The 22,675-nt window shown below is 42.7% G+C and overlaps 1 protein-coding gene across 4 annotated transcripts in view; it reads right to left on the reverse strand.

Moving 5' to 3' along the window:
* Positions 1–22,675, reverse strand: part of ITGB6 (integrin subunit beta 6) — a 472,483-nt gene that overhangs the window by 121,180 nt on the left and 328,628 nt on the right. For all 4 annotated transcript variants that reach the window (XM_069224209.1, XM_069224208.1, XM_069224207.1 and 1 more), the window contains 2 exons: positions 5,012–5,146; positions 1,057–1,474 (listed from right to left, as the gene is read on the reverse strand). In XM_069224209.1, the coding sequence (XP_069080310.1) occupies positions 1,057–1,474; positions 5,012–5,146 (553 nt within the window). The remainder of the gene's footprint in view (positions 1–1,056; positions 1,475–5,011; positions 5,147–22,675) is intronic.

The raw sequence follows: 22,675 nt of genomic DNA on the forward strand, positions 1-22,675 counted from the left end.
CAAGGACCATTCCCCAACCTATCAAAGCAGAGAGAAAAAAATATGATTCCCCTGTCTCCTTGGGGAAGGCAGCGAAGTTGGAGACCATTTACATGTAATAACCCTGCCCTTGGGTAAGGTGGAGGTACTAACTCCGCCCTGGGGTATGTTCATGGTAGTTAAATATTAACCTCCCCCAGGCTTGGACATACATTATGGGCAAAGTGGGAGGAATCCAGGAAGCACCCCAGGCAATATTTGTTAATCTCCTGTCTATGTTAACAAATATTGGGAGAGATTTTGAAAAAAAGAAACTTCACCCACCCTTATGCAAGCCAGAGAGACCAAGCATTCTAGGGCAAGGTGGATGGAGGCCTGAACATTTTCGATTAAAAATAAATGTCTTTGTTATATGGCTGAAAACAAGCCCTGACTATTTTTAAAGCCTCCTAATGTGTGTGTACCTTGGAAACATTTGAAACATTTCTCATGTATGCTCAGACATGGGTCCAGTGCTCACTGTCTCATTGGAACCAAGCTGCCCCCTACTGATGAGGCTCAAAAAGTCCAAAACTTATCTAGGGACGTTTGTGTTGTGGTTTGAAGGGACCTGGCCTGGCACTTTGGGCTGGACGGTTTCTTTTGGAGCAAGACCAAGACTGATTTGCATATGCCACTGAGTGGCATGGTGGACAAAACCTACGGACTGTGATATGGCACTGAGATTAATTCAAGCATTCCACCCACTACTTTTTTTCTTCAGTGCTTTCTCAAGGCCAGCAATAGAAGGAGTACACACCGCAATGGTACAGCAATCTTCATTCAGGGGCTCTCTGCATGGTTTATACCTGCACCATTGTACTCGTACTAAAATAACTATGGGCCACATGTATCAAAGGGTTTTACCCATTTTGTGTTTATGGAAATATGTGTTCATACATATGGCCCTATCTCTCTGATGCATACAAATTAAGCATTACATGACTTGTCAGTTTATCTCCCATACTTGACAACCCGACTGAACCATACTGCACATATTTCTGAAAACAGCACTACTTGAAAATGTTAAATACATACCTCCGCACATAAGTCCCTTAAATCTCACACAGGAGAAATCATCACATTCACAGTAGGACCCGTATATGCGGCCGTGCTCGGAGGGGTAGCAGACGCACTGTCCGCAGTAGCAGTCTCCTCGCCCACTGCAGGAGTCGAGTCCTGGCGAGTCTTTGCATGAGTTTGTCACCAGTGTGCTTTCATGACACTCGCAGCGAGGGCCCAAGTAGCCGGGATTACAGACACACACTCCACATTCAAAAGAGCCCTTCCCTTTGTTACACTTGGAACTGTTCACTTCGGCTTCCTTCTGACACTGGCAGCTGCATTCTGACTCAATCTCGATCTCCAGTGCATCGCTCAGTCCCACAGGTTTTATGACGACTCGCCTGCTTTTTTCCTCACAAGCTGTTAGACCGATGGTCACATTGAAGGACACCTGGGAAAACATATGAACGATGTAAATGGAGAGCGCGATATGCAGTTGTAAAGGAAATATGTAATGTTACTCATTCAACGATGTGCAGGAAACATCACAACAAAACTGTTGTAAAATAACTTGGTGCCTCTTGGAGCGGTGGTGTTGTGTTGCTGGTGTTCCATTAAGATGTTGTAGATTTTTGTGATTTTGTCAGTGAGTAAAGTTGATGGTTTGTCACAAAATTGTTAGAAATCACTGGGCCCAGATTTACAAAAATTTGATGCACCGCAGAGCAGCAAGCAAAGTCTCTGTGTTGTGTGAACTGAGGAGAACAGAACTGTGCCACATCTGTAAAAAAACATGGCGTGGTTCTACTCTGTGCCTGCGCTGGTACACTTTCAGCAGTCAGGCTGCTGTTGTGTTTGTTCAGGGCTTTTTTCAGAGTGAGGTGGTTATGTTTGCAGTTTGAAGTATGACAATACTCAGGGACGGCTTTAGGGCGTGCGATCGGTGCAGTGTTTAGCAATAATTTACGAAACTTGTGATTCAAAAACAGCTGCTGAAAAGTTTCTTGTGCGTCCAGCCTTCAGGAAGAAATTAAAATGTCAAGATACCTCTTGTGATTAATGTACTTGCTAGAGAGAGAGGAGATCTGGGGTTTGTCTAGGGCGGTTTTGACTCACCATCAAGTAGGGTAGAGGGTTACTATGCCTGCTGCAAAGAACAGAATGATATTTTATGTGAATAGCTGAGTGGATTAGGAAAGCCAGCCTTTGCAAGCGCTTTAAAACAAATCAATGTATGTGAAAGGGGGGCTATGGAGAGATGAGGGGCACTTTTGCCGGGTGGTAGTGAGGGAATCTGAGGAGGTGGTCATGGGTTGGAGGGGTGCCAAAATAAAGACTGTCACACCAGGCGCCACCAGCGCTAAAGCTGGCCCTGACAAAACTCAAACCAATGAGAATATTTTCTGATTATGTGCTCTGTGGCACGACAGATTGTGTTGGGAAAGTAAAAAAGAGAAGTGCATGTCAAAGTGGAGTGGGAAAAGCTTTGATAAGTGAATCAACCTAGGGAGAACTCTGAGTAGCTCATAGTGGTGGCTAACAAGTGATGGGGGGATGTAAGAGGATGGCAGTAGTGCCCCCGACTGGCTTGTGCTGATCTGGGGGGGTTACATTTTTTCCATGCAGGCTGAAACACTCAGATTTAAGGAAAATCTAGGCTACAGGTTGTGACTAGTATCTTTGATCACAGAAATGAAACTTGCGAAGGGACCCCCAAATCTGAGAGGTGTGTTGAAGAGAAGTGCGTGAATAGTTTCCTGGGGGCATAGCCGATGATGTACGGCAGTGGTTCTTAACCTAGTGTCAGTGGTCTCTTGGGGGTCCCGAATTCTGCTCAGGGGGTCCGCAACTGTTTAACAAATTAAATAATATAAAAAGAATAATAAAAATATATCTACATAAAAATACATCTATATATACATATATATAAAAAATATATATAACATTGAAAATATTAACATGTTCTGTAAATGTGAATGAATTTTAATTTGGAAACTAAATATTACATTTGAATCCTTAGCTTGGTTCATGGTAGCTGCTCATGTATAGTGTGCAGTATTATGGATAATTGGTGATCTCAATGCAATAAAAAGCAGCAACAAAAATAATACATCAGGAGCAAACCAAAAACAAAGCGATATCATACAGTCTAACATTGTCTTTTGAAAATAAATCCACATTTTGAAAAGGTTCACACTTGCTATAAAATTAAATTTTAGTTTTTTGTATGTTTCGTATATATGAAATAAAATATTTAATAATTTATGTACTTGATTAATGTATACTTAGTTCTGTAGTTGTGTGTATTGTTTTAAAATTCAAATCATAAACACTGCTAAGGTGGGAGTCCCAGGGTGTTCAGTAGTCATTCATTGGGGTGCCGGAAAGTCAAAAGGTTAAGATCCGCTGCAATGGAGTCAGCGTTTCCAGGAATGATAATGTCATGCTAGCTAGAACACGGGCTCTTTGTCCCTTTATGCTTTATGTCAAAAAGGAGGGATATTCCTACAATAAGTCGACTAAAATGGAAGTGCAATCCTGGGTGATGGATCGCCTCGGTGATAAAGACAAGCTTTTTATTAGGGACAATGTCAACATTTCCTGTCGATGACGACTTGATCCTCTGAATTATCATATTTGCACATGGCACTGATGTCTGCCCCTAGTTCATACCTGGCAGTGTAAGAAGCTTGCTAATCACCATATACTACAATTATGGAAAGTCCTATGAGTTTTAAAGCACCAGTTATTTCCCAGATTGGACACAATAATGATTTTACATGAGAACGGTGCGGCACAATGTGCTAATGGTCAGTAAAGAAGACTTCCTGTTGCTCTTGACATTCGCCTGAATAAACTAGTGTCTGCAAGAGCTGGTTGGACAAAGTCTAGGATTTAGTACTGAATAGTGAGTCTGCTAGTGGAATGCTAATTGGCTCTGTAATACAAAACGGCAGGGGTTTGGTTGACCCTCTCCCACCATGTCGTTACAGACACCGTTTCTAGCCCTGGACTTTTGTGTGTTAGCATTGGCTGCACCACATTTGTACCATTTTAATACCCACAAAAAGCAATAAGCAAAAGAAAGGTGACCATTCAACCTTTGCAAAAGGCCTTCCCCTCTGCGACAACATGTATCACTGCATTTTTAGTAACTTTTGAAGGGTTTGAGCTAGGAACACATTTTTTGTTAAAATCTGCAGATTATGTAGCAGATAATAGATTATGTGGCAAATGCAGCAAATTTATAAGTATGCGAAACATGCTGCAGCCACAAAATCTCATAGTTCTAGGGGCCCTGGTATTAACTTATTGGATTCTGGGGGTTTTACTATTGTTTTGCTTCCACAGAACTAATTAGACTGATAGGAATACTGGAGATAATGCCTGTGATGACCTGGAATGAGGTGGTGAACACAGCAGCGTTGATCGGCTTTCACTTGCAAAAGCTGTTTTGTGCCAAAAGGTGTTGTGAGAGTAGTGTGAACAAATTTGTGTTGTGGAGCACCAACACCTGGAAAGGAGATGTATGTAGGCTGGAACCCATAGGATTCCACGTAAAGATAGATATGTTAACCTAGCGTGATCTGTTTTTTCATGAAATTCCAGAGTGAAACAAACAATATTGATACAATTGGCACACATAATTCTATGTGATATTCTCATGTGTGGTGTGCAATTTATGTGAAATTACACATTTTACATGATGGAAGGGTACACCTTGAATACAAATCTCATGCAAGGCACTGCTGACTTGCTTGTGCACTGTGGCGGAGTACTTATGTGTCATACTAAAACATTTTTTTATTTATGAGCATGACTGATGAAATCAGTGATGTGTGACTCTTTGTAAATTTGGAACTGCGCAAGACAATGCTGCATTATCAATTTGTTGGTAAATCTGTGCCTAGGTTTCATTTTGAACATTTTTTAATTCTTCTTACAGTTAAGAAATTTAAATCTGGATGTTAGCTCATAATGTACTTACTGTGTCTCCGACTTTTATGTGGGAGCACTTTTTTTGGTGGGGCAGAACAGTGTTGTTGTGACAGATTGCAGTAAAGTCTAGATTGAGACCATCTGTGTCCCCCAGCACTTCCATCTCCACTTCTGACCTTAGCTCCTGAAACAATAAGAATGATTGAGATTGCATGCTTTTTTACCGGCGTAATATTATTGGCAGACCTTTCTTTCATCATAAAAGGCATAGACAACAAAAATTGGCAAAACCAATGACTCTTTTAGGACTTATTGACCTTATAATGTATTTTACCAATTCTGTAAAGCATCACCGATGATGTGCAGTATGGCTAAATTAAATAATCTTAAAAAAAGGTTTTGTGTAACAGCGGTTGCATCATTTTTTAGGCGTACAAACCACGCATGCATGACTGCAAGATGATTCAAGCGTTTCTTTTTGTTTAAGAACTATGGGTGGAAGCAACACTGAGGCCTGCTGTGGGGTTGTGGTGGGGATGTTGGGGTTAACCAATGCTAAGGAATGGAAGCAAAACCGAGGGCAGGGATGAGGAAGAAAAGCAACAGGAGAGAGAACACTGTGGAGAGGGAGGATTATAACGAGCGAGGAGTGCAGAGGGGGAAAAAGAAGCACTATGAAAAGACAGCTGAAAAACACATGGACTCTCATGGAGTGCTTAAGACAACAAAAAGTCCCCAAACGTGAGCAGTAGAAGGAGACAAGTAGATCTGCAATGCTTCTGGGAGGGACAGGCACATGATGGACAAGGCAAGCCATCACATAAAAAGTAATCAAATGTGAATGACAGTAAAGCCAACTAATGGTACGAAATGGGTGGGCTCCATGGGTTCTTGGTAAGCCCACAATATGTTTTGCAACATTCAGTGCATGCACTGTCTAGTAGGCTCAATCTGAAAATCCACTGGAACTTCAAGTGGTGGTACAAATCAACCAAAATAAATGATTTGCTACTCATAATGTACCCCGATAGTTTTCAGTTATGGAGTTAGCCATGACATTTTAATTTTAAGAAAATTATATGCATAATATGCTTATAGGGGCTTTAAGGTAGCCCTTATTATTCATTGGTCTGTGTGTGTCTTTCACAATTCACTTCTGTCCACTACAGCGTACAGCTTGGGGCTGTGGTTCAGCCCACTTCACTCAATGGCCAGCTTCACTGTGCATAACAATTGTCAAATTGTCATCAACAATCTTCATCCTTGTTTTTTGCATTTGCTGTGATTGAAATACACTGTAGGTAATTATAAATATTTTATTTTCTTAATCTTGAATCCTACATGGGTATTGTTAAGGTCAATTATTAGTATTTCTGTCCATTTGGGTCTACGGGTTACTCCTGTGATATTTATATGTTCATTGTGAGTGACTGCCTTTTGCCCTTTCACATGAAGCACATCCTCACAGTCAATAATCCCCTTCCGTGCTAGGAGCTTCCATTGCAACGTGCGCTTTTTGAGAGCAAATCCATGTTTTTGCTTTTAGCCAATTTTATTTTAGATTAAACAGAGCCCTGCGCTACCTTTAATAATACATTGAAAAACAAATAACAAAAGAAGTGCTGACAAAGCCAAAAGGCTGGAAGAGACTTTACAGCCTCAAATGTAAAATCTTAAAATGTGGCAAGCCCCTTTACCCATCTTCCTGTCAGTCCATGCAAGTAGTAAAGTAACCTCATATGCGTTCAACAAGCTACCATGTAATTCAAGAACAAAATCCATAATTAAATGAGTACCTGTTCCCATTACAGCGAACAATATGGAATGGCAAGTTGCAAAACTGAGGGCCAGATGTACAACCCTTAGGTATTGCAACTCTCAATTTGTGAATCTTTGTGATTCGCAAGTTACGACTCGCAAAACACCAAATGCATAACAGTGTAACTCACACTGTTTGCGATTCCCAGTGTGGTCGCAAATGACCCACCTCATTAACATTTATGAGATAGGTTACAATTTGCGACCCTTTTGGGAATGGCCGCACTCACAGGGATGGTGGCCTGCTGGGGACAGCAGACCACCATCTCTGTGACTGCTTTTAAATAAAGCAGCATTTGTTTTCAATGCAGCCTGTTTTCCTTAAAGGAAAATTGAATGCATTTCAAAAACAAAAATGAAAAGTTTTCTTTGAATTTTTTCAGAGCTTTGGGACCACTACCTACTCGGAAAAAATATTTTTGCATGCATTCACAAAGGGGAAGTGGTCCCGTGGTGACCCCTTCCCATTTGCGAATGGGTTAGCACCAATTTAAAATTGGCACTGACTGTGATCATTTTGTGACCGCATTCACAGTTGCAAAACAATCTTACTTTGCACTGCGACTCGCAATTAGGAAGGGAACGCCCCTTCCTAATTGCGACTCACAAACCCTTTTTGCAATTGGTAAAGAGATTACGAATACAAAGTTAGGTTTGTGGATCGCAAAATGTTTTTGTCTTGTTGCAAACGGCCCGATTCTGCGAATCGGGTCATTTGCAATGAGAAAAAAGCTTTGCACATGTGACACTGAATCCTGAATTTTTCTTATCAATTACTTCTGACTGATGCGTAAATCACAGCCATAAATCCTATCTCCAGCATGTAATTGACGAAATTTTAAAATCTCAAGCATAATCATTGGAAATTCCCATTTTTCATGTGTTTTCCGTCAACATTTTCCCTAAGTCAATTAAGCTAATTCATGCAATATATTGCTCCTCAGGAAACTGGTTTGAAAAGAAACTGTCTCACAGAACGTGTGGCACAGCCTCAAAACTTTTTTTAGCCACATGGGAAAAGCCATTCAAGATACCTGCTTGTTTCTGAGAAGTGTCGGTACTCTCCAATTAAAAGTATTGTGTATTTCTTGAGATGTGCCGGTACTCTCCCTCTAAAATTAAAAAAGTGCCGGGACTCAGTACCGGACAGTACCGGCCCATTTAAAGCACTGGTCCGTAGAGTGTAAATGAAAGACTTCCTTGGCCAGGCATATATATATATATATATATATATATATATATATATATATATATATATATATATATATATATATATATATCAAGAGGACATAAAAATAGGACTAAACTAAATTTAAATGTTGGCACTGGTCAGTGCGCTGTTAACATTCAGTCCTATTTCTATGTCAATGACTGTCCCTGTTTTTAATTCTGGAAATCTGGTCACCCTAACTTTATTTAAAAGCAGTCACAGACATGGTGGTCTGCTGTCCCCAGAAGGCCACCATCCCTGTGAGTGTGGCAATTCCCAATGGGTCACAAGTTGCCACCTACGTCATGAATATTAATGAGGTGGGTCATTTGCGACCTCACCGGTAATCATAAACAGTGTGAGTTACACTATTGTGCGTTATGTATTGTGACTCGCAATTTGCGAATCGCAAAGATTCGTAAATTGCGAGTCGTAATACCAAAGTGTCGTACATCTGGCCCATAGTAACAGAGAGATAAGGACAAGGCAAGAGCAAGTATAAACATTTTACATAAGTTTAAAAGTCGATAACCTGCTTGGGAACACATCTTTAGAGATTCTCAGAAAAACCTGTAAGTCTGCACCTGTTGGTGCACTACCTCTTACAGATGCAGATTTCTGAATTTCAGGAATTCTCACAGCTTTTTTAGGTTATACAGAAAACCTGCATTAGTTGCACCTTGCTGGTGCCATTCTAGAACAACACTGAAGAATTTAATTTTCTCAAGCGAAAATACACATATGCGTGATTTCGCATGAGAAAAAAAAGAGGAAACACACTTGCTAATACTTTTTCACTATAGGTAAAACATATTTCTTCATGGAAAAACCAAATGCACAGTGTCCCCTATAACATAGGGGATTTTCCCTTTTCATGGCGTCCCACCTTGGAAGGGGGTTTACGCCTACCCTTGTGAGGAGTAAATCTCCAACCTCTCCCACGTTGCAAAAGGGTCAGACAGGAGTTTGTACGTAAAGAGGATCTATCAGTGTGCCCACTTTCCTCCCAAAAAGATTTACTCACATAGAAACCTTTTTGTTATAAGTCTACTTACACATGCACTTGTAAAGAAGCTATTGAAGCATGTACACCGATTTTAATGACGTAAATAGCTTTGTGAATTGTCCCCTAGGCGTTTTGCTCAATACAAGACATCTGAGCAAACTAACAGTTCCTGACATAGGCATGATTACATAAAGTCAGAGCAGAAAACACGAACTCATTCTACCTTGTCAGCCTATGAAGGGAGGAAGAGAGAAATGTTTCAGCAGCTAGTGTTACCCTACCCATGCTTCTGCTAGTGAAAAAATATGATTAAACAAGAGGACGCCTGCCTCTATTCCAGCAAGCACTCTGCCACCTGAGGAGCTTAAAACATAAAGGCCGCAACAAGAAGCACACAGCAAAGAAGTCCCATTCAACTACACAGTAGCAAGAAATCACCTTGTAAGACAACCCAGCACAGGGGACATTCCAAGCAGGCTTGCGGTGGTTCAACACTGGGTTCTGCGCATGACCAAAGACCCATAACACATGGAGAATGGGCAGGAAATGTTTTTCACACATTTCATACTGGCAAATAGCCTCGCTCTAAGCCTACTTAAATTTGCAAAACCTTGTTTCACTGACAAAACATTAACACCATTATTATATGAGAAAAAACAGCCTCCAGGAATGTTTGCCCATTGAAGTGCTGGCAGCACCTTGGGCCGGCTTTAGGGGCTACGACTGGTGCAGCCTCACTGGGTGCTGACCTGTACGGGGTACACCGACCGGGAAAGGGGGTGGGTGGGTGCACTCTGTTTAGCAATAACTTACTATTTAAAAGCTCCTGATGCAGAGTTTATTTGCATCCAGTTTTCATGTAGCAAACGAATGTCAAGATAACTCTTGTGATTAATGCTCCAGCTAGAGAACGAGATCGAGTTTTTAGTGGCAGTTTTGACTTGCCATAAAGTAATACTGAGGGTTAATATGCCTGCTGCACAGAACATATCTGTATTTTATGTGAATAATAGGTGAGTGGATTAATAACGCCAACCTTTACCAGCAATTTAAAACAAATTAAATGTATGTGAGAGAGGGGCTTTAGGGAGATGAGGGGCACTTTTGTTTGCAGTAGTGAAGGAATCCGAAGAGGAGATCATCATGACTAGGGGGCATAAAAAGAATTGTTGTACCAGGAACCATCAGACCTAAAGCCAGCCCCGGCAATACCCTTTTAAGTCTGCCTGAGTGGCCTAGGTTATTGCCCCTTGCCCTTACGGGCAAAATCACCCTCTCCAAAATAATTGTTTTCCCACATCTACAATACTGCTTCGCTAATGTGCCAAGACAGCCCAATGACGATTTTTCCAGGATTTAAATTTGATGTTGGGATAGTTGCTCTGGGACGGCAAGTGGCAGTGGGTAGGTCTCACGAAACTACAGTTACTGGTGGGGCAGGGAGACCTTGGTTCTCCATCCTTTGAGTTCTACTCCCTTGCGGCACAGCTCCAATGTGGGAAAGAACTTATATGAAACTAGCACCAGGAATGACTCCCCCTAAAATTCTTTACCAGCTATTACAAACCACAACCGAAGTACACTGCTCCTGGTCCTTACACTTCTAGGTAGTCCAGAAGTGCCTCTCCAGGATCTTACAAATGACACAATGCATGCAACCCTACTGCCCCTTTATCCCCCTACACGGGCTACCATGACTCCTCGGGTCCTTCACATCCAACCAGTTGCCCACATAGCACGAACACTCCATAGAGACTGTAGGTAAACTCTTTCAAAATGGCCACCAACTCACATTTGACCAACTGCAGCAAGATTACGACATTCCCCTGGGCAAGTTCCTCCTTCAAAGACAACTACTGGTGATGTTTCAGGCTCATCGGCACACAGTGGATGAAGAGCCCCCCATCCATACCGTCATATATATTCTGCATACCTAGGGGCAGGGTGTCACCAGGTTACATTGTTATACATAGCAGCGAGGGAACACATGGGGGCCTCCATGACACACCTCCGCCAAACAATGGATGAAGACCATACACGTCCCGCATGATATCAAATGGAACATGGCTTTAGAGTCCCCCCAAAACATCTCTTGTAAGGCACGATTCAAGAACATCCAGTACATGGTGCTGCGCATGGCATATCTCACACCCTCATGAAATAACCGTATCTTCCTCACAACACAACTAACATGCCCAAGATGCCAGTCCCAATCAGCCGACCTTCAACACATCATATGGTCCTGCCCTAACATTGCCCACTATTGGCATACTATACACGACACCCTAACATCTATCACAGAGCTTACTATGCTTAACACCTGGGAAGCAAGTGCTTTGGGAATTTTTCAAGGGGGCAAGAACCATAAAGTGCAGGCATACTTTGCCAATCTCGCTCTACTACTGGCTAAGCATATCCTCACCCTGCATTGGAGAGCCCAACAATCCCCAATGATTTCCCAAAGGCACACAGTGCACTCCTCTGTTGGGAAGAAGCAGAGAGTGCCACCCTACACTGGGAGGAAGCCTGACATCTCCACAAGCAACCCATAGCAGCAGCCTGGGACACCATGCTAATCCAATTTCGAGAACTAACTCAGGAAGACCCACCCTCCACATGAGCTGCTCCATTAGCAATATATTTTCATTGATGCCCTTCACCATCCCCATGGCACCTTCCTATTTCCCCGCCATGTGCTGTGCTCGTCCTCTCCCAGGTATCTATTGAGAGGAAGACCCGACTACCCGAGTGCCAACCACCCAAGGCACTAATGCTACCTGCAACCCCCCCCAACCACACTTGTCTCTCCCCCTGAGTTCCTCCTTTGTGCCCTCGCTCGTGCTGTACCCCTGTTACTCCCTTCCTATCACAACCGCCTCAGTCCCTCTTTGTCTTCCATCATTATTTAGGGGTTCATGCAGTGCACCACTAACATGGGATAACTAAGATGGGATCAGTCCAACCTAACCCTCACAATGTAGAGAAACCTTCCTGTGAAAGGCTCCCCGACGATGGACATACCATAATGTTGCGATTCATGTATTCGGATGCTCAGGCTATCGTAATATACGACCTGGAATTCATGTCTCTATGAGTACTTCAAATAATGCTTCCACTACTTTCCATGATTGTGCACTCTTCTTATCAACATTGCATTGCTGACCCCTGTTATTTCAATGCTTAAAAATCTCAATACATTTTTTTTTTTTTAAGTGGACTAGGCTCCTGTGTGCTAATGGCACTCCAGCTGAGTAACACATACATCATACTAAAATGTTACTGTCAAAAAGATGCTAGTAAAAGACGATGACTTAATAGCATTCACCAATCATAGACATACTACACCCATTTGGAGCTCGTGAGCTATACCAATATTATTAAAAGGTGGCTCAACACAGAGCTTCGTTCAGACGAGGAAAACCCACATATGTGAGGACATGATCGATGATCAGTCATGTACAAGAGTAAGGACCACTTCTTTCAAGAAAAGCGTGAACAACATCTGATAAAGGCGCCATTAAACTCTGGAAAACAAGCCCGTGACTAACAAACGTCAGCTGAACAGGTCGCTGTTGTCGAAACAACATCACTCAAAGGCTGAAAGAAGAATCTGAGTGTTACAGATATGATATGATCGTGTCACTGGCTGACCCAGTCATGATGATCGAGAGATGAGAAGACAGGAAGGAAAAAGGCATTAGTCGTGGTGCTGCGTCTCTGTGGGCAGTTTGAATTCTTCTCACAATTTCAATCGGGATGCTAAGCCCTGGCATCTGAAAAATGTTCAGTTCATAGAGCCATGGAGACTGTATTCTAGGCACACTGCCAATGCTTTCTCAGTGTCATATCAAGTATGTTCAACCATGCAGAGTCTGTGAATGCAATTTGAAACCACTCAAATTGGTAATGCACAATAGCGGTGCTGTGTCAACAAATATGCAACTGGCAACCAAACAAAATAGTGTACTTTTTCGTGTGCTGAGTTGAGAGCAACCATACAGCACTCTTAAGATCCACAAAGCACTAAGGCCCATATTTATACTTTTTGACGCACAACTGCGCCAACGCAGTTGTGTGTCAAAAATGTTACCGCCGGCTAACGCCATTCTAATGCGCCATGCAGGCGCCTTATTTATGGAATGACGTTAGCCGGCGCTGCGGACTGGTATGCGTAAAAATAAATGACTCACACCAGGCAGCGCCGGCGTATGGGAAAATGGGGGTTGTGCGTCAAAAAATGGGGCAAGTCAGGTCTGAGGCAAAATTCAGGCCTCAAACCGTATTTGCGCCATTTTTTTTTACGCCCAACCTCCATTGACATGACTCCTGTCTTAGCAAAGACAGGAGTCATGCCCCCTTGCCCAATGGCCATGCCCAGGAGACTTGTCTTGGTAGGTACACTATGAAGCAACTTCACTCGAGATCACAGTCAGGACTCCTGTGCTCCTAGAACATGAGCAGGAGGGAATGAAAGGGAATTGGTGGCTTTTGTGCGACAATAGTGTCACGCTCTTTGACACTCTACATTAGAGTGTTCTTTCCAAATGTTGTCAAATCTACTACCGCAATCGGAACTTCGACATCGGCATATATACACTGTCTTTAATGCTGAGCAGAGGAGGCGTGCAGTGATTACAGGCTCCAGAATCTGTAACCTAGTAATTTGAGCCTGCAGAACAGTAGCTCACACACATCGGAGGTCTGCTTAGTGCAAACTCAAGAACTACATTTTGATTCTACGTCCCCTTTTGGGCCTGGTCTCCATTTTGTGGGCACTTTCAGCACGGGAGAATGGGCTTACAACGTTGCCCCGATTTTTGTCTGGCCGCAGAAACGTCTTTTGCTGATCCACCTCCAGTTACAGATTACTATTAGTTTTTCACTTTTTGAAAATACCTGCACCTTCTTTCAACAAAGGTGTACTGTTAGAAAACCCATAAATTAAAAATACAGGTTGATCTCCTTGAAACACTTGCCACTAACCTGGCTTCCAATCATAAGTGACCGAGGGGTCATTAAGACCTTGGCAGTCCATCATCCGTCTGGTGTGGCAAAGGGTAATCATTGCCTCCGCCTACCCAGTAATAGACCGTCCACCATATTAAATGATCTCCCCCTTAACAACAGGGATCATTTTATTAAAAGGGCTCCCAAGGGCACAGCTATAGCACTTTTCATTGAAACAATAATATTAGCCCCTCCATCAAATGCTATAAATGACTATCTAAGTTCTCTAAATGATAAAATCCCCTTGTCTCAGCCTGGTTTACCCAGGCCAAAGTGTGGCTGTTCACGAATTTTAAATAGATCACTCACTCATTCTGGAATTTTAGACTCGTGTTATCAGTTTAAAGGGTAATTCAAACAATATTCTAAATACTGATATTTTTCTTTGCCGGGGCCAGGGTTTCAGAAGGTGAGTCTCTGGTTGCTTCTTCTACAACTATTTATCCTTCTGCTGCTCAACTCATGTTTGGGTTGCAAAACAGTTCGGTTCACAATCCTTCCGCTTTGGAGTATGCAATACAGCACTTCTTTAGTACTTTTTTTATGTAACCCTAAAACAATTTTTATTGGCGCCAAAATATCTAAAATTGAAATATTCAGGGAATATTCAAGAAATGTTCATAATCAGTTAGTACAGATAGAAAGGACTGCACGCTCTTTGTACTTTTACTAATAGAGTGATGAACGTGTCAAGCTGAACCTCAAATGCATGTATGAGAATATTAAAGAGTGCTCCCGTAGTTCTACTTCATGTATTAATAAATTATTGTGCGAATCAGCTCCTACGAATATATCAATGCAACAAGACAGCAATTTCACAAGAAGAGGCCGACAACAGCAGGGTATCAAGGATTATTCTGGACACCACAGTGTTCCAAATTACTAATTCCATAAACACCCCAAGGGCCTCAAACCATAATAAATGAGGCTCCTTCTATTGAGTAGCAATCATCATTTCTGAAGGTGCTTTAGAAACAACTGAAAAAACATAACTAACTAAATAAGGGTGGAAACTATCACATTATCAGTCTTTTATAAGAAGATCTTCATCTACCCACTGCCATGGAAATTACAGGGTGGCGAATGACGGAAGCACCGCCAACAGGCTGGCGGTGCTTCATTCGTCATTCTGACCGCGGCGGTACAGCCGCGGTCGCCCAGCCGGGTCCGGCGTTTTCCCGCCGGATTTCCCCCGGCTGGGAGAATCCTCCAGGGCAGCGCTGCAAGCAGCGCTGCCTTGGGGATTCTGACCCCCTTCCCGCCAGCCTGTTTCTGGCGGTTTTCACCGCCAGGAAGAGGCTGGTGGGAACAGGTGTCCTGGGGCCCCTGGGGGCCCCTGCACTGCCCATGCCACTGGCATGGGCCCCCTAACGGGGCCCCAGCCTGCTTTTCACTGTCTGCCTAGCAGACAGTGAAAAGCGCGACGGGTGCAACTGCACCCGTCGCACACCTGCAACAACGCCGGCTCCATTCGGAGCCGGCTTCAGTGCTGCAGGCCTCTTTCCCGCCGGCCCGGCGGGAAAGTTGGAATGGCACCAGCGGTCTTTTGACCGCGGTGCGGCCAAATGGCGGTTCCCGCCAGGTGGGCGGCACCCGCCGCCCGCTGGGGTCAGAATGACCCCCTTAGTGCCAAAACACTTTTATCCCATAAAATGCTTTTCCCTAAAAATGGCTGTTTGCCGCATACTGACATGGGCACTGACAGTCAAATGCCTTATTCCTAAGTATTACTGTCTCCCCCATTCTGAAATGGGGGAGGTGTCGATGCCACCTCCTAAGAATGATTGGTTACCTCATACTGACATGTTGGGGGAAATATGCCTTTTCCTAAGAATGACTTTTGTGCCTCATTCTTACATGGGAAGAGGGATACATGCCTTCTAAGAATGACTGGTTACCCCATACTGAAATGGGTGGAGGGGTAAATTCCTTCTCCTAGAACTTGCTGACTGCTTTATTCTGAAGGGGGTTGGGGGGCCTCAAATTTAATCTACTGACTATCACTCTGTTTGAGAAAGGGAACTAGGGCTAATGGTATACCAAGCTCAGACAATGTTGTTACAAGATATAACAAAATAGATTGCCCTTTTGGCAACATCATTCTGACAGCCTCAGATGTCACCTCTTTTTGTTAAAAAAAAGAAAAAGTAGCCTTTTTTTAGGGAGGGTAGTAATCAATAATGTCTGTTTTTATTACAGCATTACTTAGATATACATCATAACAAACACAGGAGACCTCACCTACATATACTATACATATCACATATATTAAAATACAATGGCAAACAAACAAAAAAGATAAAACAACAAAAAGAGATATCAAAATAATTCCTCAAAGTCCATTTCAACGAGAAACGGGAAAACCCTGTCTTCATTGGTAAGGCCTCTTTGGAAGTACTGTTGTTTCAATCCCATTTTAGGAAGTCCTCAAGACCATCATCAGGATACGGTGTGGGGCACACTGTTCTCTATTATTGATGTTTATAAAATACTCTCAATTAGGTCACAAGCAGAATACATGTGAAGGATGATGCAAGAAAACAATCTCATAAACTTTAGAAATGTGAACAAAAACCTTGTTCAACGATATATGATGTATAGAGACACAGAATCCAGCAGCACATAGAGGTTCCACAAGAATAATTTCTAACATCTACAGCCTCATGACTAATATGGCCTAATAGGTGAAAATATGGGATCTAACATCATGGGTACAGCAAGAGACAAAAGCCCAGACAAACCTAAGGAGCAATCAGTAGGACAGACAGACGTTAGATAGGGTAAATATTCTGGAATTAAGTACTGGAGCAATTTTGAGGAATAACTATAAAAAACCTTTTGACCAATGTTATTTTTACTGATGATTTAAAGCTTTTCCCAGAATTTAAGCTTACATGAAACTTGGACAGAATTCAAATGTTAAGGCACAGTTTATTTACAGCTAAGGAGCACCTTCTGCCAAGCAGAAGAGGACAAGGACCCACATACCTCTTCAGGCAATGATTAAAAAAGTTGTTCAGCCAAACATTTGATTCCCATTCTAGATTCCCAGAGACATCAACAAATGAGAATAGATGGCCTGGCTTTAACTGCTTGAGCTTGTTTCGGTCAACCCCACAAACAGATGTACCCTACCTTTACGTTTCCTCACTGTTAATGACCCTGTATATAGACCACTGGCTTGAGCCACATTGAAACTTTTCTTGTGCCAACCGTGGTCAAGCAACTAAATAGCATATTGTAACCTAAACGTAACCACCACTGTAACCTTGATATATACATGCATGGTGCCCAGAAAAAAATGGAAGCACGTTTACACCGGGTGTATTTATGCAATTAATAAAGTAATAAATCCATAAATAAAGGGGTGCCCAGACAAACTGGTTCTCTTGCAAAGAGGCATTTAGCTTGCACAAAGCACCTTGTCCTGCGAGCACTTTATATTTTAATGTTGCCCCATATTTTGGAACTTTCTCCTGGATCAATGGCTTTGTGTAGTTCACCATTGACGCCATATCTAAACCTTGAGGTTTTGAAAGCTGAATTGTGCATGGTATTTCAATCCCATAAAGCAACAGAAGGTCAAAGCACAGTTTTGACAGAGCAGCCAATTGAACTTAATTGTCAATTTGAGCAGTTTTCCTAAATGGACATTTTAAATGACACCCTTAGCAATGAAGTTGTCTGATAAAAAAAACAGTGCATCAGTGTGACTGGCTTGCCTGCGCCAAACAAAGGTTTATCATGACGCTATCAAGATCTTGGTTTATGCCATTTGTCAGACACTAACATGGAAGAATTGTCTACATTCACTAAGGAGACACAATACACCTTGATCCATTTGTCTAGGTGGTTTGGGCAACATCTGTCCACGATACGTTGCTCAACATTGCAAACATGATTACCTGCTAAGAGCCATCTTGAAGTGTTACAATGTCTTGGCACAACTTTGCCCTGGCTTAGAGCAAATCTTAAAGTTTGTGTTTTTACAATTAGCATTTTTGTGCTTTCAACATTACAGAAATGTTTACTGCTTTTGGAACTGAATAACATCCCGTGTATTATGCCAACAAAGCTCTGAGATAGTTTATGTTCAGGGACACCGGAATAATGAGATGGCAAAGCTGTAAAGTTAAAACAAAACTATTTTCCTAAATCAAAAGGATCCAACGGTAGTAACAATGGGCCAGATGTAGGAAGCCTTTTGCGCCTCGCAAACTGCGAAAAACGCAGTTTGCGAGGCGCAAAAGGCTTAACGCGATGCACAACCTCAATTTGAGGCTGTGACTCGCAAATAGGAAGGGGTGTTGCCTTCCTATTTGCGACCGCATCGCCATGCAGAGTTGGTTTGTGACCGCGAATGCGGTCGCAAGCCAACTCGCAGTTACCATCCACTTGAAGTGGATGGTAACACATTCGCAAAAGGGAAGGGGTCCCCATGGGACCCCTTCCCCTTTGTGAATGCCAAAATAAATATTTTTTCAGAGCACCATAGGACCACTGCCTACTCTGAAAAACCCGAAACCAAATGATTTTGGAATTTTTTCTTTTTGCAGCTCGTTTTCCTTTAAGGAAAACGGGCTGCTAAAAGAAAAAAAAAAACTGCTTTATTCAAAAAGCAGTCACGGACATGGTGGTCTGCTGTCTCCAGCAGGCCACCATCCCTGTGAGTGCCTAGACTCACTATGGGGTCGCAAACTGCGACCCACCTCATTAATATTCATGAGGTGGGTCTTTGCGACCCCATAGCGAGTCGCAGAAGGTGTCTGAGACACCTTTCTGCATTACATTTTGCGAGTTGCAAATTGCGAGTCGCTATGACTCGCTATTTGCAAGTCGCAAAATGTTTCTTTGCTACATCTGGCCCAATGCCTCCACACCTGTTACCGTGCACAAGCAGGTCACCTTTCAGATACTGATGGCTGTATTTAGGTGTTAAACGAAGACTAATGCCCGGGCAGTGAAAACATGTCAAAAATGACAAAATGGTAAAGTAATACTGCAGCACAATGTGCCTCTTTACGCTGCATGATTTGCCTCTTCTCGCGGCATAATTTAGTCAACTCAGTCACCTAATTTGGTCCTTCTCAGGCGCATAATTCCAGTGGCCCTGCTTAAATCTAACCTTCCAAGGGCCTTATTGTCACTGATCCAGTTAATTCAGACCCCTGCGCAAACCCATGTTTGTGCAAGGGACAGAATTATGAGTTGCCTGGACTTATTTACACCCAGGTCGAAACTGCCTGATTTTAATGAAGTAAAAAGAACGAGTAATTAGGGTTTTGGTCCGGTAAAAATCAGTCTAGATGCTATTTATCCAGTATATGCCACACCTTGGATGTACAGTATTATTGGTATGTTGAATACCACTACAGGTACGCTTGTAATGAGGCACCCACGGGCATATTTATACTCTGTTTGCGCCGAATTTGCGTCATTTTTTTTAACGCAAATTCGGCCCAAACCTAACTCCATATTTATATGCACGCATTTTTTGGATGCATGCCCCTCCTTGCGTCAATGAGATGCAAGGTATGTGTTCCCATCTTAAAAATGGTGCTATCCCCATAGCCCCATATTTATCCCCCCATGCTAAAATGACGCATGGGTGGGTGGAAGGGCTAAATAATGGTGCAAAGCTTGCTTTGCACCATTATTTAATGCCTGGGTCAGACCAGGTGTTAAGGGACCTGTGGACCCATTCCATGGTTAAACACAATGGAATGGGTCCACAGGTGCCCTCCCGAAGCCCCAGAAACACCCCCACCCCCACCAGAGGGATACCGGAAGATGGGGGACCCCATCCCAGTTAAGTCCAGGTAATTATTTTTTTTTGCCATTGGGGGCTCTAATTTGGGGCCCATTGCATGGCACAGGGTGAAATGGCCATGCCCAGGGGACACTTGTCCCCTGTGCTGGCCATTGGGGTGTTGGGCATGACTCCTGTCTTTCCTGAGACAGAGGTCATGTTTTTGGTGGTTGTGTGCCAGGAAATGGAACTAGTCTGGTTAGAGGCACTTTTTGTCTCTAACCAGGCTAGTGTCATTTTTTGACGCACAACCGCCTCCTTCCCTACCGCCACCCCCTCCAGGCTAGTGCCATTTTGAAGACGCTAGCCCAAGTTTAGCGCCGGCTTGCGCCATTCCTTTAATATGGCGCCCGGCTGCCACTGTGGAATGGCGCAAGCCAGCACAATACTTTTTGCCGCAAAACGACGTTTGCGCAGTTTTGCAGCAAAAAGTATAACTCTGGGCCCGAGTGCTTGTGCTTTCTGACATTTCCTCTTTGTCTGTCTTTGCCTGTCTTTGTTTCTGTTAATGTCGCCTCTCGCTCTCTCGTCATATTAAACACTGGTAAACGCCATGTCCAGTGTCTTCAAAGGTGTCGTGTGTGTCTGGATTTAAGGTATTTGTACCTAAACATTTTGTTACCTGCTTTTTGAGTTCATTACAAATTAAAATTCACTTATAATCAAACCCGATTTGAACTTGTGCTTTGAGGTAACCATAGCTTCGAGAATGTAAAACTATGCGGAAGGGCCTCTCTACTACATCAAGCAAGCAGGGGCATGCCAAGTGCAGACAATGACTTCGCCTTAAAGCAGGATGCTTCTCACTTCACATTCAATTTAATAGCTCAGTAATTACCAAATGTGCTACTTCCTTCTGTATGATGAAGTCAACTTTTTTCTGCATCCTGCCTTCATAATTATTAGGAATGTAAATCCCCCAAGTGTGTCACACGGGTGTGTTCGGGGTATTCAGTGTTCATTTTACCTGATAAAAAACAATACCTTCCAGCAAAAGACAAAGGGGGTTATTCTAACTTTGGAGGAGGTGTTAATCCGTCCCAAAAGTGACGGAAAAGTGACGGATTTACCACTAGCCGTATTACGAGTCCATTATATCCTATGGAACTCGTAATACGGCTGGTGGTATATCCGTCACTTTACCGTCACTTTTGGGACGGATTAACACTCCTCCAAAGTTAGAATAACCCCCAAAGTTTTTCTCAATTTATCAATCTTAAAACATAAGACGCACTGTTAGGCCTACACTGGGGCACTGACAGCTTCTCGTAGTCCTCTTTCTTGCACTATTTTCAATTGCTCAAGAAACCAAGCAGGTTGAAAGTGCACTCAAAACATGAAAAAGCTCTCTGTGGCTTCACAGCTCTATGCACAGAATGCTAAAAGTACATTACAGGTTTTACTTTTCAACTTGTATTCTAAGGAACAGGAATGAATACATGTGCTGGAGACTGTAAAGGAAACTACACTTAAGTGTGATGTATGGTATGAAAAGGAAGTTAAGATTAACATGCAAAACATGAACGTCAACATACAGCCCATTTACATTTTGTCACACTTACACAGTGGCGGCTCCTCCACTATTGCGGAGGAGCGTTGCCCCCTCTCCCCCTGCCGGCAGCAATTGCTGCAAATCCATTAACAATGAAAGGATAATAAACTAAGTTTTTTAACGTATCATTGTTACAGGGGCGGGGCAATGGGGATGACGGGGATGAGGGGAGTGCACTGTGCACTCCCATCAGTGCCCATGAATGTTTGTCCGGCCGTCTCAGGCTGGCCAAGCACACATGCTCAGTAGGCTTTCTACAGCCCAGCGCTGTGTTGCTGGGTTGGAGAGAGCAGGCACAGGCTCCCAGTCTGCCTGAGCATCATCAGGATTGGCTGCAGGGCAGGCTGGGAGCCTGTGCCTGTTAGGAGACGGAGGAGCGGCAGAGCAGCACGGCATGGACGTAAGTTGTTTTTATTTTATTTTTCATTTTTTTAAACTCCCCCATGCGCTGCCGCCGCCTGTAAACCCCGCAAGCAGCAACTGCATTTAAATAAGTAGGTTCTGAGTGAGGTTAGGCTATTTGATATAGCAGTGAACACACTTCTTCAGTATAGAACCCCATGCTTTTTACAAGTGTCAATGTGTGCAGACCCTCTCGCTCAGACTATACAAAATAAAGAGATTTCCCTGGTTATTTACAAGTTAGCTAGAAAGTGAATCCCTGGCTCCCTACCACCACACACCCAGAGTTTAAGGGTTATATTTTGTTTCATATTAGGAAATACTAAATTTGCACTGATAGAAATGTCACCCCATTCTTCACATGTGTGTTTATGTTTTATTAGAAAAGCTGTATATTTTGTGGGGGAAATGTAAGCATATAGGGCACTTCTAATGAAAAACTAAGCATTTAACATGCAACTATAAAGAATCTAGATGATGCAAAATAATTTAAATGATATCAATTTACATTCTTCATACCGGTCCTTCTTACTTGTGAAATTTGATATTTGTATTACAAGGTTAAAATGTTATAATTTAGATTTGTTAAAGTATCTGGTTTTGACAAACAGGGTGCAGAATAAAGAGCAGAATGCTGCCCCCCAAAGTTATTCAAACCTTTTTAGAAGTCTCTTCAAATTCACTGTTTAAAGGAAGCTTTAAAAAGTATTGTCTTATCTGGAGGTCTAGATCAAAAACATGTTTCTTCAAGCATATTGTGTCTTACAGTCAGAAAATGAATGTTCTTTTTTTCTTTTATATTTAATTCTAAACATTTAACAGACTTTAAAGAGCACTACCATACTGTTTCAATGAAATTGAATCCAGCATTCCTCGTCCCTTACACAACATGCAGACCTTGAGAAAATG

The sequence above is a fragment of the Pleurodeles waltl genome, chromosome 3_1 (genome assembly GCF_031143425.1).
Source record: "Pleurodeles waltl isolate 20211129_DDA chromosome 3_1, aPleWal1.hap1.20221129, whole genome shotgun sequence".
Lineage (NCBI taxonomy): Eukaryota > Metazoa > Chordata > Amphibia > Caudata > Salamandridae > Pleurodeles > Pleurodeles waltl.